A 14,024-nucleotide genomic window follows, 5' to 3' on the forward strand; every position below is an offset into this window, starting at 1 on the left:
AAAAAAAAAAAAAAAAAAAAAAAAAAAAAAAGATAAAGTCTCTACCAGCCACTCAGGCCATTGTCCTGATGAAGCTCACCATTCTCCCAAGGCCTCAAGGCAGCGCATACGTCCCAGCATCAGCTCGGGGTCATCCTTGTTGGTGTCCATTTTCTTATCATAGGCTACAAGAGCATCCTCCCACTCATGCAGTTTCTCATACCAGGTAGCCTGGATCTCCTGCCAAGTGCAAAAGAAAGAGGACTACTGTGAGGCACAGAGAACAAGGGGGTCACATTTTAAATCCATGCACTCCCTTTCCTAAGGTGCTGTGTGGTATGCTGGACACTTCACATCACAATATGTCTGGGCTTGGATTGTAAAGAACTTCAGTCTATCTGGAGGTATGTTGTTTGCGGAAGGTGAAAATGCCAGTCCTTTGCACACTGATGGAACGATCCTGGGATAATCTGAGAGCAGATGTCAGAACATGCTCCTCCCCATCACTTCCTGCCCAGACACAGAGGTCACCAGAACACCAGCATGTGGCGATGCAAGGACAGGGGAAATCATTCAGGGACAGGACAGAGACCTGACCAGAGCTCCTACAAAGGTGTCAAGGCCTCCATCTGCTGCAGTGCTGACACTGGGCTGGCTACTTGGCAGGGATGGCAGCTGCTTTCCTGATAGGGCCAGAAAGACCAGGCCATATCTGCATATTTGCTGAAGGAAAACAACTCACTTTTTGAAAGCTCTTGTTTCTCTGCATTTCTTACACATTGTTAAACTTTCAGGAAATGATAATTTAAGATACGATTTAATACTACCAACTTAAAATTCTTTGGAAAACCTTTCCCCCCTTCTTCTAGAGTCTCCCATCCAATGTTCCCTCCTGCTAAGTGCTTGGCAGCTTTACCAGTGTCAGGGGCCAAAGGAAGGATTCCATTACTCTGGGCGAATGGTGTGCCATGCTGAAACAGAATGTCGTGCACGCAAGGAGGCAGTGCTACAGTCTTGAAGTTACAGGCTACGACTATTGAAATGATCAAAAGATCATGTTATGTATTTCTGCCTGCCCTCCATCTGCCCTCTACCTCAGTTTGTCCTCTGGGCTTCATCACCATCAACTCAGTAAATGTCTATTTCTCTAAAAGGCCAAAGCAGTGGCTCTCCAGGGATTCCTTTAACAACAATATGGAATTCCACAGTGGAATTTGTATGATATAATACACGGCCCATATTAGCTTTTCCCATTACCTTCCTCCCCTTTCTAAATAAAATTGATGTTTTTGTAGTACATATACTAACAACTACTCTGCTAAGCTGTCTGAAAGAACCTTTTCTTCTTGAACCTCTGTAAGAAGGTCATTTATATTTTAGATTGCTAACTTGTACCTACTTCACCTAGTTTGTTTTTGGTGGAGCCAATACTCTCTGCTGCTCCTGTACTAATTCTGCTACCACAAAAGCCTTTTTCCTAATGTCAGTGGAGTTTGTCCAAATAAGCATATCTGGCTCCATGAAAGGTAAATTCTCTAAGCTTCATTTTCTAAGCCTATCTAGAATAATGCCTCTCTATTATACCTAAATATGGAAGAGAAAACTTAGAGAGAAGAGTGACTACAAAGACAGTGTAAAATTAAAAACTCTTAAATTAAAAAGCAGCACTGGTAAATTTCCCAGTTTGAATTTCTATATCTATACTGGATGGAAAAGCAAAAAGGAGGTAATTACTAATGTGGGGCATACACTCAGTATGAACAAGCGGAAAGTAGAGGGAATAGCATATGGAGCAGGTCAAGTAGGGGGCAGGATATTTTGAATTGCAATAGATTGCAGAAACTATACAGTTTAAGCAATGAATCACACAAAATTCTAATGAGATTGCTGTTACATAAATTGTGCTGAGAAAGCGCATGCTCTGCCAAGAAAAAGCAAACCATTGTCAAGCTTAATAGGATTCAGCTACCTAAATATAACAGAAAATCCACCACGGGTTTAGCCATAATCCTGGAGCTAATGGCCACCTTTGGAACCTGAAGATGAAGGGACTTTCATTTAAGGTTGGCATTCTGAGCACTGGCGTACAAACCATCTGTTGGCAGCTCACCTGAATACCAGATGTTTGTGGAGTCCTTGTTTCAGTCAGCACTTACTGGGACCTAAGCTCTAAGGATATCAAAGAAGAGTACATCTTGGTCTAGATGGAGTATGTTAAGTGCCCTGTGGGCCTCCTTTCTTCCCTCAGCAAACAAGGATTGTGGCAAAGATGTAAGAGACATGGTTCTTCCTATTTTGCCATCATCTGGAGAAATGCTGTCTTAGTCTAGTTACAGATAATGTGTGCTAAAGATGGCAAAAGATTCCCTTAAAAGTTTCAGTTCAGTTTACTAACGCTGTGTGAGGCAAAGTGCTAGACAGTCAAACAAAAGCCTGTGAGACACTCACAGTTTTCCTTACTCTAACACCCTGGGCTTTTGATTAAGGCACACCAGAGCAAGTGACCTACATGACTAACAGAAGTTTCCTCTTCAAATACATGGACCCCGAGCTTCTTGACCTTCTAAGAATTCAATTCTAAGTTGATTAAGTTGATGCTTAGTATATTTTGGAAGCTACCAAGGAACCCTCCCAAGACCACAAAGAGTAATAGAAACATTTTAATACTGGTCGGGCAAAGATGGCAGCAGAGAAGCACCTATGTAAGCAATAATGAAATACAAAATCCCTCAATATCAGGTATAAATGATAGTATATATTTTTTCTGGAGAATTGGCCATGGTTTCTTTTGAAGTATGTACTAAGTGTCAACCACGGGCCAGATACAATGTAAGCTGCCACGGATGACACAAGGATAACTCAGATCAGGGTTAAATGCCTGGGCTCTGATGACAGAAAGCTCAATTCAAGTCTTGGTTTTGCCATTTATTCACTGTCAGCTCGGACAGGTTCTTAATCTGTTGGGACCATAGTATTCTTATCTGTAAAATGGAATAAAAATAGTAACTACTTCACAGCACTGTTGTGAACACTTAATTAGATAAAGTATACAAAGCACTTAGCAAAGGGCTGGGCACATGCTAAGAACATGGTAATATCAGTAGTTACTCTTTATTAGATTCCACCCTCACCATCTATGTTTAGTTTGAATATAGTCCCTATAGTCATTGTGTCTTTCATTCTTTAGATATAGGTAAGTCAGTGTAAGACTATTACAAATAAATAGAGAATAAAAACCAAAAAAACAAAAAACTGAAAAGGAAAGTAACTTTCCCAAGGTCTTGGCCATATGCTTCCCTAGCCAGGTCTCCACCTCTTGCTTTTCTAAAAGGAATGGGGCACTTACCAGCTCTCCAAAGTGTTTCATGGCATATTCTAACACCCCAGCAGCTGCCTCGGGTTGCTGTAGCTTATTATTAATGCTGAGAAAACAAAAGGAAGAGGTGGTTACACTCCATGTGTCTGAGGGTGAGAGGTGTGGGCAGATGGCTCCCTGGCATGTTGGGAGCAATGTCCTGCAGATGCAGAGAGAACATCAATGATCTATCACCACCCAGAAAGCACAGTTTGAACGACTTCATCTGAGGAAAGGTTTTTGATCCTCTGCCCCTAATTTGCAAGGGGAGTGGTGGGGGGGCACGGATAGTAAAGTAAAGGCTTATATTTGGTGCTCGGGGCCCTTCCTCCAACCAGCAGACTGGTTCCCTAGAGGATGTCAGTCAGGCAGCTCATGTCTATTTTTGAAAATCTAAAAACCCCAGATCCAGAATGGTCCCTGTTACAGCGCATGACCATGTGAGATCCCTCTGAACTTTTGACTCTTACTTCTCATCATTTGCCTTCAGTGGTAGGAATAACCCAAATTAATCAAAATCATTGGACTTTGTGAGAAACACAGAGCCGGCACTGAAGCTGGGCCATCCATGTCAGTGATAGAGAACCCGGGGCTGTGGCTGTGCAGCCATGCTGGCTGTTCCCTGACAGAGCCCATGTCCTTCAAGTCCACATGCCTCCTTAGTCTCTCTTCAGGGACTACTCCATCCCCCTGGAATAGGCTGTCAAGGGACCACTTCTAGAATTACTGGGACTGGCCTCTGGCATAGAAACACTTTTCACTAACGACATCCTGCTTTGCTGATGTGTCTGCAGGCAGTATGTGCAGCGGGGCTGGAGAGCCGAGCTGTATTGGGGCAACTGGGCAGTGCCACTGGAAGGCCTGATGCCTGTAGTCGGTTAATCAGAGTGGCTGTAAGGACGCCCCAAAAGCAGGAGAGCCACGGGGCTTAGACTTGTTCCAATAGGAACATAGGCAACCAAACCCAACACTAAACATAAGCCTGAGTTAAGGAAGGAAGGAAGGGAGAGAGGCAGGGTGAAGGAACAGGCTAGAGAAGTCAAAGAACAATGATTATATTTGTTTATAGGTAGGGAGCAAAATGTGACACATCAACTTGTGAGTCTAGACCGGTTTAACGAGCAAGGATCCAGTTTATTGCCCTGAGTACAAACTGTCTACTTGACTAGAATTAATTTTTAAGTGGTTTTGGGAAATTCTAGTATTTGGGCTCAATGTGGTAATATGGCAAGAGATTGCTGTTATAAATATTATTTTTAAAAATCCAAATTCCACATTTCTTCCAATAAAAACAAGAGGGAACTGCCCAGAAATCTGATAAACTAGAGAACTTAACATTTGTGAAAGTAATAATCTAATGCCTCATGTTTACAAAGCATACTTCAAATAATCTTTCCAATCTCATTCCTTTGACCCCATGGATCTCTAAGAGAGTGGGAAGAAAAGGTATTATCAGCCCTGAAACTAAAGGCCCAGGAACGACAGTGATTTTCCCCAAGGTTCACAATAAATTGGGATAGCCCTCACATTGTCTGAACCAATCTTACGTCTCTTTGTTAAGGACAAGTGGGGGGTGAAGCGGTTTTAGATTTGGAGTCAGAATATTTGAGTTTAAATTTCTGGAGGTGTAATTCCACCACTTATAAGCTGTGTGACCACAAACAAGTCACATTTTTTGAGTTTTGAATTCCTCATCTATAAAATGGGGTTAATTCCATGTCCGTCACAGGGTTCTTCAGGGATTTAAATGAAACAATGGATATGAAACTGCTAAGCAGGTCCTTATAAATCTTGTTCCTTATTCATCTGTTTTTGTCCAAAGATAAAAGTTGCTAGAAACACAGTTACATGTTTGCCTGTAGGAAAAACATACACCTACAGTTGACACTTAAGCTAGCACTAGGAAAGGGCTGGCTGGTTAGCTCACTTGGGAAAACATGGTGCTGGTAACACAAAGGTCATAGGTTCGGATCCCCGTACCAACCAGCCAAAAAAAAAAAAAAAAAAAAAAAGAGCTAGCACTAGGAAGTCATCAGTGCAAGTTCCAAACTCTTCCTGAACAGGACTATTCGAGCATCCAGTATCTAGGTTCTGCAACCAGAGGTGGAAGTCACCGTACGGATGTCTTCTTCCTTTATTTACAGGAGTAGATAGGCAAACTCATGAGGAATTCTATTGCGTGGGCCCACTGGTGCTTCTTGTGCCGGTCCTAAGCAAAGCAATGAGGCAGAATGTTCTCCATAAGTTAGTGTGCTGCAGGATTCAGAATTGTTTTTAATTTTAAAATGAAACCACAGCATCCCACTTTCCTTTAGAAAGCCCTATATGAGCTTTTCTAAGCCAAGAATGAAAAGCAAGTCTAAAGGGACTAACTTCACCATAGTTTCACTGTGAAGCAGTTCCTGATTGCCTTTTGGCCCCATAAGTCAGGCACTGGACTCTGTTGCACACTTACATGGAGCTGGGTGAACTGTATTGATAATTAATATTACTAGGTATTGATTTGTGATTATCTAGTTCCTTTAACCCAAATAAAGATTTTGGAAGCATAAGGAAACAAGGAAAAAGAAAGCCAGTATATGGTCTATATATTAAAATATATACGATAATTTTACATTCTCTGTAATATATTCAGTGGACTTTTGGGATGGCCTTGGTAGCAGTATACTCCCGGTAGGAGGTATAAAATTGTTCTGATGAAGAAAATAAGTGTTCTTTGCCTGAACCAGAGAAGTTAACTCTGAGAAACAGACATAAAAATCTGGGAGTTCTAACAACTGTCTTCCATTGTGTTCTGGAACACATTCTATTTTCAAGAACAAATTATGAACTTCAAAGTTTGACCCATTCTGGGGACAAAACAACACAAAACCAAAACCAAATAAAAGCCTCTTCCTAACCCAATCTCCCACTTATTATGCATAAAAAGAGAGTTTTACAACAAACTGATCAAAATTAGGAAGTAGTGATTAGAGACCTCAAAAGAGAAATGTAAATTTTACCTTAATATTGCTATGGCTTTGGTATATCTCCTCTAAGGACAAACTATCATAGCTTTGCAAATTAAAAAAGAAAATTCACCATGTGGCCCTAACACCTTTAAGAGAAAGTCCAAATAAGCCATCTGCAAAATACTTTCCAACTGAATGTATGTGGAGGCAGGTGAGGTTGCAGACAAGCTAAGCGGGAAAGAAAGAGGGCAACAGGTAGGGCTCACTGGGGGACCACTGACCAGACCTTTAGCAACTACCATGAAACTTGGGAGTGTACCTTGAGATTCATGATAAGCTCTTGTCCAACAGCAGTAAGGTCAATCACTGAAAAATGACAAGTTTGGCTAAATGGACTAAAACATACACATGAAAAATGAGTGGGCTCAGTCTGAGAAACTGAATTCTTGGTCTCTGACTGAACAGCCTGAAGGAAAGAAGGCAACTGTACTCTTTCTCTCTGATTCTTCAAAGAGTAAAGAGAATTTAAGCGAACCAGCTGCTATCACCCTGTTTATTCTTTTCTCTTTTTTTTTTTTTAACTTTAATTTCCTATAGAACTTTCTCCTTATGCTACATTTCTATTCTTTCCTTCCGAGGAGTCTCTCGCATGCCTACAAGGCTGCTGGAGAATACTAACTACAGACGTGGACTTTCTGGAGAAGTAAATGAACAGCAGGCATAATCTCGGTGATAAGAAGAGTCTGTCATCTTCTTTGGGACCTTAATTTTTTCTTCTTCCTCCATGACTTCTGGCAGTCCATCATGGGAGGCAACAATGACAACAACAACAAGATACAAGAAGATACCTAAACAAGAAGAGAGATCACGGTATGTGTCAAGCACTGTGCTTACTGCTTATATGTGTTATCTTAACCCTATGAAGTAGATACTAGTATTAATATTCCCATTTTACATATGAAGAAAATGTGGCCCAGTAGGTCACAGGATGTTCGATGTCATCCTTTCCTTTCAAAATCTCACCATTTAAAAGTATCTTAAGTAACAACTAAGGGTACACTATAAGCTCTGCAGTGGGAGGGATGGTCTCTTAGCTTTCTACCCTCAGCATCAGTAGGCACCCAGTAAGTACCTGTACAATCAGTGAGTGAAAGCAGTGGGTGGGATGTTTCAATTAGCTAACTCTCGCTGTATAATTTGCTGTGTAGGAGAAAGGAGCCCTCCTGTGCCTTCATTTTAACTTCCTCACTGACACTATAGCTAACCCTTCTCTCTGACACACAAGCTCCCATCTCACACTTCTTATTTCCTTTTGGAAGCTAGTAATATACCTTAAAGTCTCCCACATGACAGTCAGCATGCCACCACAGCAAGCTTTTCCAAGGAAGTTTGTTCAAAGCTGGCAGGCTTACAGTGTCCAGGTTGCAAAGTACAGGATAAATAAGCCTCTATGGAAACTCAGGAGTTCCTAGATACTAAGTCCCCAGTCTCCTGCCTACTTGGGTGACACAAGGCTGTCCTTTGAAATATTCTTCCTTTAAACTCAGATGTGGTTTTATGAGACTGAAGGGAGAGACTGTATGTTCAGCTCATGTGAAGAAATCACCTTTGCTCAGAAGCCCCCTTAATGAAGAACTCTTGTTTTATGGGGCAGCTGGGAGTTTTATAAAGCCCATTTCATAAACACTCCCATGTGTACCCTTCAGTCTTTCCCTATTAATGCTGGAGGCTTATAAAGGGCAACCTGTTCAAAGCCCCAGCCCAAAAGCATAGGAGTGTTTAACAACACAAACCAGACCCTACTGATGGTCCAGTGAAAAAGATCCAACAAACAAGTTTGGAGAGACCAAGGTTTGGGCAGCAACATTCCCATGATGGCAGTGTGCAGAAATGTCTGGTCAACCAGATCTCCCATCTCCACTAGACGTGCACTGAGGATGGAAGGAAAAGAGAACTGCGCTGCAAAAATTTTCTAAGCTAGTGTACACTGATTCCCACTGCTGTCTTAATGTGGGTGTAGGGTATATTTGTATTCTACTCCATTTTCAGTGAGAACATCCAGTTGCAATCTTTAAATCTACAGGCAAACAGAAACTGCCTACCTGAATAATAAAGCTCAGAGCCCACAAATGAACCTGGTGTTAGGAAGACTTAGGAAGACAATGAAGAGAGACGGAAAGGAGAACATGGTGAATTAGGACATCAGTAGGGAAGAGGCAATTACATAGACAGATTCAGTCTCTTCCCTCCCCTCCCCCACCAAAGATTTATTTTTTATTAAAAGAGGCTGAGTTGAAGAGCTTGAAACTGGGAAAATTCTTGGCAACTGAGGAAGGCACTTTCTAGAATTGAGTAGAATTAACAAATAAGGATATTGCCTCAAAACTTTCACACATCAAACAGGTTACACCAAGTATCTTTTTCTCCCCACTATCCGAAAATCTCCTTCCAGAGGTAGGGAAAGATGAAAGCCGAGTTAGCGATTCAGATGAGAAGGAGCTTCTCACTGCTTGTCAGGTGCCCTGTCAAGAGCGATGGCTGAGGAGCAAGTGCAGGCAGCGGGGCCTGCTGGCTCCCCAGGACCCTTCCCTCTCAAGCTTCCTTTGATGCTTTTCATAGGCAGGGTGTGAACAGTTTCACAGAGGAGGATAAAACTGAGTGAAAGGGTCAGTCACAAACTGCTCTGGGTCTTAATGCTGACCCATAGCAAGCAATCCAAATGCCATTCCTGCCACCTGAAGAACACCGCTGTCTCCTCAAGAGTTTCCTCAGTCACTGCTCCACAGACTTCTGGACTGATGACAAATCCACAGTAATTGGCTTGGTAATTCCTCCCTGTATGGCCCATTTGGTTACCCCCTCACTTGCAGCCTGTGTACCTCAGCGACCTCAAGGCTATTAAGAGCAAAGTGATGCAAGATTCTCCCACACAAAGCTAGAGCCAGTCGGAAAGTCCTCAGGCAAATGAGGAGCATCTGCAGTCACATCTGGGGAAACGTTCAGGTTTCCCTAGTGCTGCCATCAGGAATTTATGAGGACATTACCCACTTGCTTCCCAAACGGCTCTGGGCCTTCTTTCTCCTGTCTATTTCTAGTGCAGACCACAGTCTGCATTTCACTTGGTTCCCTGTCAAGTAAGAATTCTCTGAATTCCCTTGGCGCTGGGCTGGTGACACATGCACCACAGCTGACAGAAGACTGTGGCAGATTTGACTGAGGAGTCCTGACCAGCCACAATGAGGCCACGCTGGACAATGCTTTGGGTCCTTACAACTGCATCCAGAAGGTTTTTTTGCTTCTTGGATAGAGTGGTAACTGCTTCATAGCCCCTCCTGTGACTTCTCCTAGCACCAGGGCTTAGCCCTGTGCCCAAAATATAATGACAAGCAAAACGGTCTGATTTGCTTACACAGCCAGGAAGACCTGAGGTTGGCTGGGCTCTGATATCTTTATCAGGCAGCTATCCTGATAAAGTCTGGGAACAGGAGAATGGTCTGGGGAACTCAAGGATGTATCTCCTTTTCGAATAGAGTAATCTAAAAGTGAAAGAACAATGGTGAAGGCAGAAGGCAAAATGAGAACATTTGAAAGTGACACCAAGGTAGATTGGAAGGGGCTGTTTGAATGCAGGCAGTAGGGAAAGTGAAGGGAGACTGGAAGGTCTTAAGAGTTACCCAACCTAAAGCTGGAGTAGGGTGATGAGAACAGCACCCCTCCATCTGGAAGGGTCAAAACTTAGGAAAAATAACTTTACTCCTTTTCTAATATTAAGAAGGAGAAGGATGGCCCCATTACAAGGTTTCAAGCTGGAACATTTGGTGTCCTTGGAGCCCACAGGGACCTAAGGCACAGAGATAAAAAAAGGTTTGGTGCAAGTGAGGTGGCCAGCTCAGACAATCAAAATAGGTTACAGATGTGTCAGTCCCGGGGTGGCTTAAGAATAAAGGGTTCTTGCTATGTCTTCATCCCTCTCTTGTCTGGTCACTGTTTAAATGGCATGTCTGTCATAACATCTAGAGGACAGACTAAAACTGTGAGAAAGTATGAGCCTTTAAGAATAAAATGGGTAGAATGTTAACGGCTGTTTAGATTAGGAAACGGGGGTCAAAAAATCTTTTCAAGAGGGAGAAGTATATCTTTTTTTTTAAATTAAGAAAAATGGGGGAAGGTGGTTCACTATAATATAATCATCTTTCCAAAATATTTTCAGCTGTGTATATTCTGTATAAATACATATTTTACACATAGTGATGACCAGAGAATACACACAATTTTTTATTCTGTTTTTACACTGCACAGGTGTTTTCCATTTTATTCAGTCTTCATAACGACTTTTTCCTGTAGTCAAATACTCTACCCCTGAGCTATGTCCCCAGGTATAATTACTTTTTCTTATCAGTTATTATTATTATTTTTGGTGGCTGGCTGGTATGGGGATCTGAACCCTTGACCTTGGTGTTACAAGGCTGTGCTCTAACTACCTGAGCTAACTGGCCAGTCCTCAAAATTACTTTTTTTTTTTTCCAAAAGATGACCGGTAAGGGGATCTTAACCCTTGATTTGGTGTTGTCAGCACCACGCTCAGCCAGTGAGCGAACCGGCCATCCCTATGTGGGATCCGAACCCGGGGCCTTGGTGTTACCAGCACCGCACTCTCCCGAGTGAGCCACGGGCCGGCCCTCATGAAGCCATTTTTAAAAACAGCATATATTTTTATAAATTGGCTTTTTTTTTTTTTTTGCTTGCCAATACAGGGATCAAACTCAGACCTTGGTGTTAGTAGTACTAGACTCTAAACAACTGAGCTAACCCGGACAGCTGTGTTGGCATTTCTTTTTTTTTTTTTTCTTTTCTTTTAAAGATGACCGGTAAGGGGATCTTAACCTTTGACTTGGTTTTATCAGCACCACGCTCAGCCAGTGAGCGAACCGGCCATCCCTATGTGGGATCCGAACCCGGGGCCTTGGTGTTACCAGCACCGCACTCTCCCGAGTGAGCCACGGGCCGGCCCTCAAAATTACTTTTAACACCTATGTGTTTCATCCCACTGACTGATTTCATGGCTGATTAGAAGCAGCACTTGTTAGGTACCAGGCCCCCATGAGTGCTGCTTAAGAGCTCACCGCCAGCTCTCTCTGTGCTCAGTAAGTGATCTATCCCGTAGAAATTTACAAAAGTCAGCTCTGGAAATTATACTGCCCATCCCTGGAGGATGAACACTGCCCAGTGATAAGCTGGCAAACTGTCCCATTTCACACATCACCTCCAGGCATCTGCTGGCTGGACACGGGGCCTAGGTGCCCTAGCACAACCCCAGAGTGTCAAAGCACACGAATTGTGCTGGCTGGGTTTCCAACCGAGGGGCCTGTCAGAGGTGTACTGTGAAAATGATGAATGGCTGTCACACTTCCAAGGCTCTGGCTGATTTAGGGAGCTACCGGCAGGCACATCGCTCCCAGCGTGTCAGTCAGCCAGTTAATTACTTCCAACTTTATCTTTCTTGTCAACACTTCTTGACAAATTGGCCATTATCTTTTTATTCTACAACAATGAGCACTGCTCCTTTTCTGGTGATGCCTGGAGGTGTTTCTTCCCCTTTCTGCCTCTCATATGCAGAGCAAAATGAAGAGCTCTGAGAAAGACTATTAGAAAGAAGCTGTCAGAAAAAGAATGGAGAAAAGGAACAAAAGGAGGAGGGTGGTTGATAGATTGAATCCAAAACTAATTTTCATCAACCCTTACTCAAAGCAGAGTTGATATTCTGGGTGAAATCCTGAATGTCTAAGAGCTCTGACTCAGTCTATTATGTGGATAAAGTTGGGAAACAAAAATTAAATGAGCTGGCAACTAGAGATCTGGCAACTTCTAGCTCTCCACATTTAACTGTATAAGCAGATGTGAGCTGGCCTTCTATTCTATTAAGGAGTTGGGCTACATTATAGGAATACTGATGCCCATTCTGGGATCAGGGAAAAAAAATATGCCTACCTTCTTGGTAAGGAAAAGCTTACAGAAGAGAACTGTGGCACACTACAATTGGATTACCAAGATTCATAGCCAGTGAAATGTCCAAAAGAATTTGGAGAGAGAACTGGTGTCACCACTGATACATTCCATTGTCACTGGATGGATTGTCAGAGGTGGCCATGAGGCAGAACCCAACACTTACTGTATTTGAGTAGTTCTAAGATGCACACTTTTTTCACACTTTAACATCTCTGAAATCAGGATGCAGCATACGATTCAAGGTTTCAGAGCACTGTGACACTTTTTAATAGCTAGTGGTTTCTTCTCCCTGCCCCCACCCCAGTAATAAATAAAAATCAGAAGTGGTTTCTCTAATTCACCATAAGAGCAGTCCCATTAAATCTCCAGATATTCTTGAGGATAAGCTAGATGCTGTGGAAGAGCAGAAGTTTACTACTGGGATGCAGCAAGTTTCTCTCTTTAGAATGATATTGTGCTGCAATAAAAGACCCCCTGTCCTTTAGGCTAGCTTTAAGAGAAACCCCAGAACTCTTCCCTTCTTATGGTTCCCAATTGATGTCTAGCTTTCTGCACTGAAAACTTTCCTTAGGGTTTGTCAGAGGCTCTACAAAGGCAAGCTGTTAAGTTGTGGATCTATGGGAAGTCTTTAGAGTAGCCAGAAGTAGATTTATGCTCTACTGATGATTGGTAAGAGACTTGACCTCTTGGGTATGCTTAAATCTAAAAGGGCATTAAAGAAAAAGATGGGGCTAGAGAGAAAGATATAATCTGTGCTTGTGCTTTTGCTACACAGAGGTTTCCTCCTTTCTCCCACTCTGCGTGGAGATTTTCTACAAGGAGTACAGATTCCTAGAGGCACACTGATGCTTTTGAAGTCAGCATGAACCCAGAGGTTTGGAATGTGTTTTGCTGGGAGCAAATTCTCACCTCTCTGAACTGAGTGCTTTTTCTTCCAGCAGAGGTACGGGAAAAGAACAGGACTGTGTACCTTTTCTGAAAGCCAGGAAACAACTGTAAAAGCAGGACTCATACTTCCAAGCAGCACAAAATTAACACCTTAGAAACATGTGTTTAGAATTAAGACATAGAGTGGGTTTTGTTTGTTGATCTATCCCCTTGCCTGTAGACTGTAAAACCCAGTCACCCTTGCCATTAATTGTTTGTTAAGGCACAACTGGCACAAATCCTCTAACATTCTTAAAGAATGACAGGCCTGTTTTCCAGTTTGTGGTGCCTAAGTCAGGGTGGAAGCAGTTCAGACCGAAAAGCTCTGCAGTTCCCAGGGCGTCTTGGGGCGTGGACCTGTGATCTTGTCCTGCAACCCTGATATGGTCTTGTCTCTGGCTAAGACTGATTTACTGAAATTGCAATGTAATGGGCATTTGATTTCCCTTTGGGGACAGACAAGACTTAGGGAATACAGCTACCCAGAGATAAGGCTGTTTTTATGGTAACAAAGACATGTTACTTTCTTTGTTCTGTCTTCAACATTATTGGCTGCATGTGGCCACTGCAGGTGAAGTAATCAGATATGCCATTTACACAAGCCTCGAGAATAAATAGGAGTAGGATAAAACCCTACCCCAAATGCTCTGTGGTCCTCTAGCTGACCTTATTCATAAGTAAAGAAAGAGGGATGAGGGCCGGCCTGGTGGCGCACTGGAGAATGCACCGCTTGGGAGTGCGGTGCAGTATAAAAGACAAAAAGGAAAAAAAAAAAAAAAAAAAAAAAAAAAAAGAGGGAGGAAAAA

General features: G+C 42.6%; 1 protein-coding gene across 2 annotated transcripts in view; it reads right to left on the reverse strand.

The window, feature by feature from the left end:
• Positions 1–14,024, reverse strand: part of MTOR (mechanistic target of rapamycin (serine/threonine kinase)) — a 134,757-nt gene that overhangs the window by 45,727 nt on the left and 75,006 nt on the right. For both annotated transcript variants that reach the window (XM_008585443.1, XM_008585442.1), the window contains exons 29-30: positions 3,326–3,401; positions 80–219 (exon numbers count right to left, since the gene is read on the reverse strand). In XM_008585443.1, coding sequence (XP_008583665.1) covers positions 80–219; positions 3,326–3,401 — 216 coding nt within the window. The remainder of the gene's footprint in view (positions 1–79; positions 220–3,325; positions 3,402–14,024) is intronic.

This window comes from Galeopterus variegatus, unplaced genomic scaffold (genome assembly GCF_000696425.1).
Source record: "Galeopterus variegatus unplaced genomic scaffold, G_variegatus-3.0.2 Scaffold3572, whole genome shotgun sequence".
Classification (NCBI taxonomy): Eukaryota; Metazoa; Chordata; class Mammalia; order Dermoptera; family Cynocephalidae; genus Galeopterus; species Galeopterus variegatus.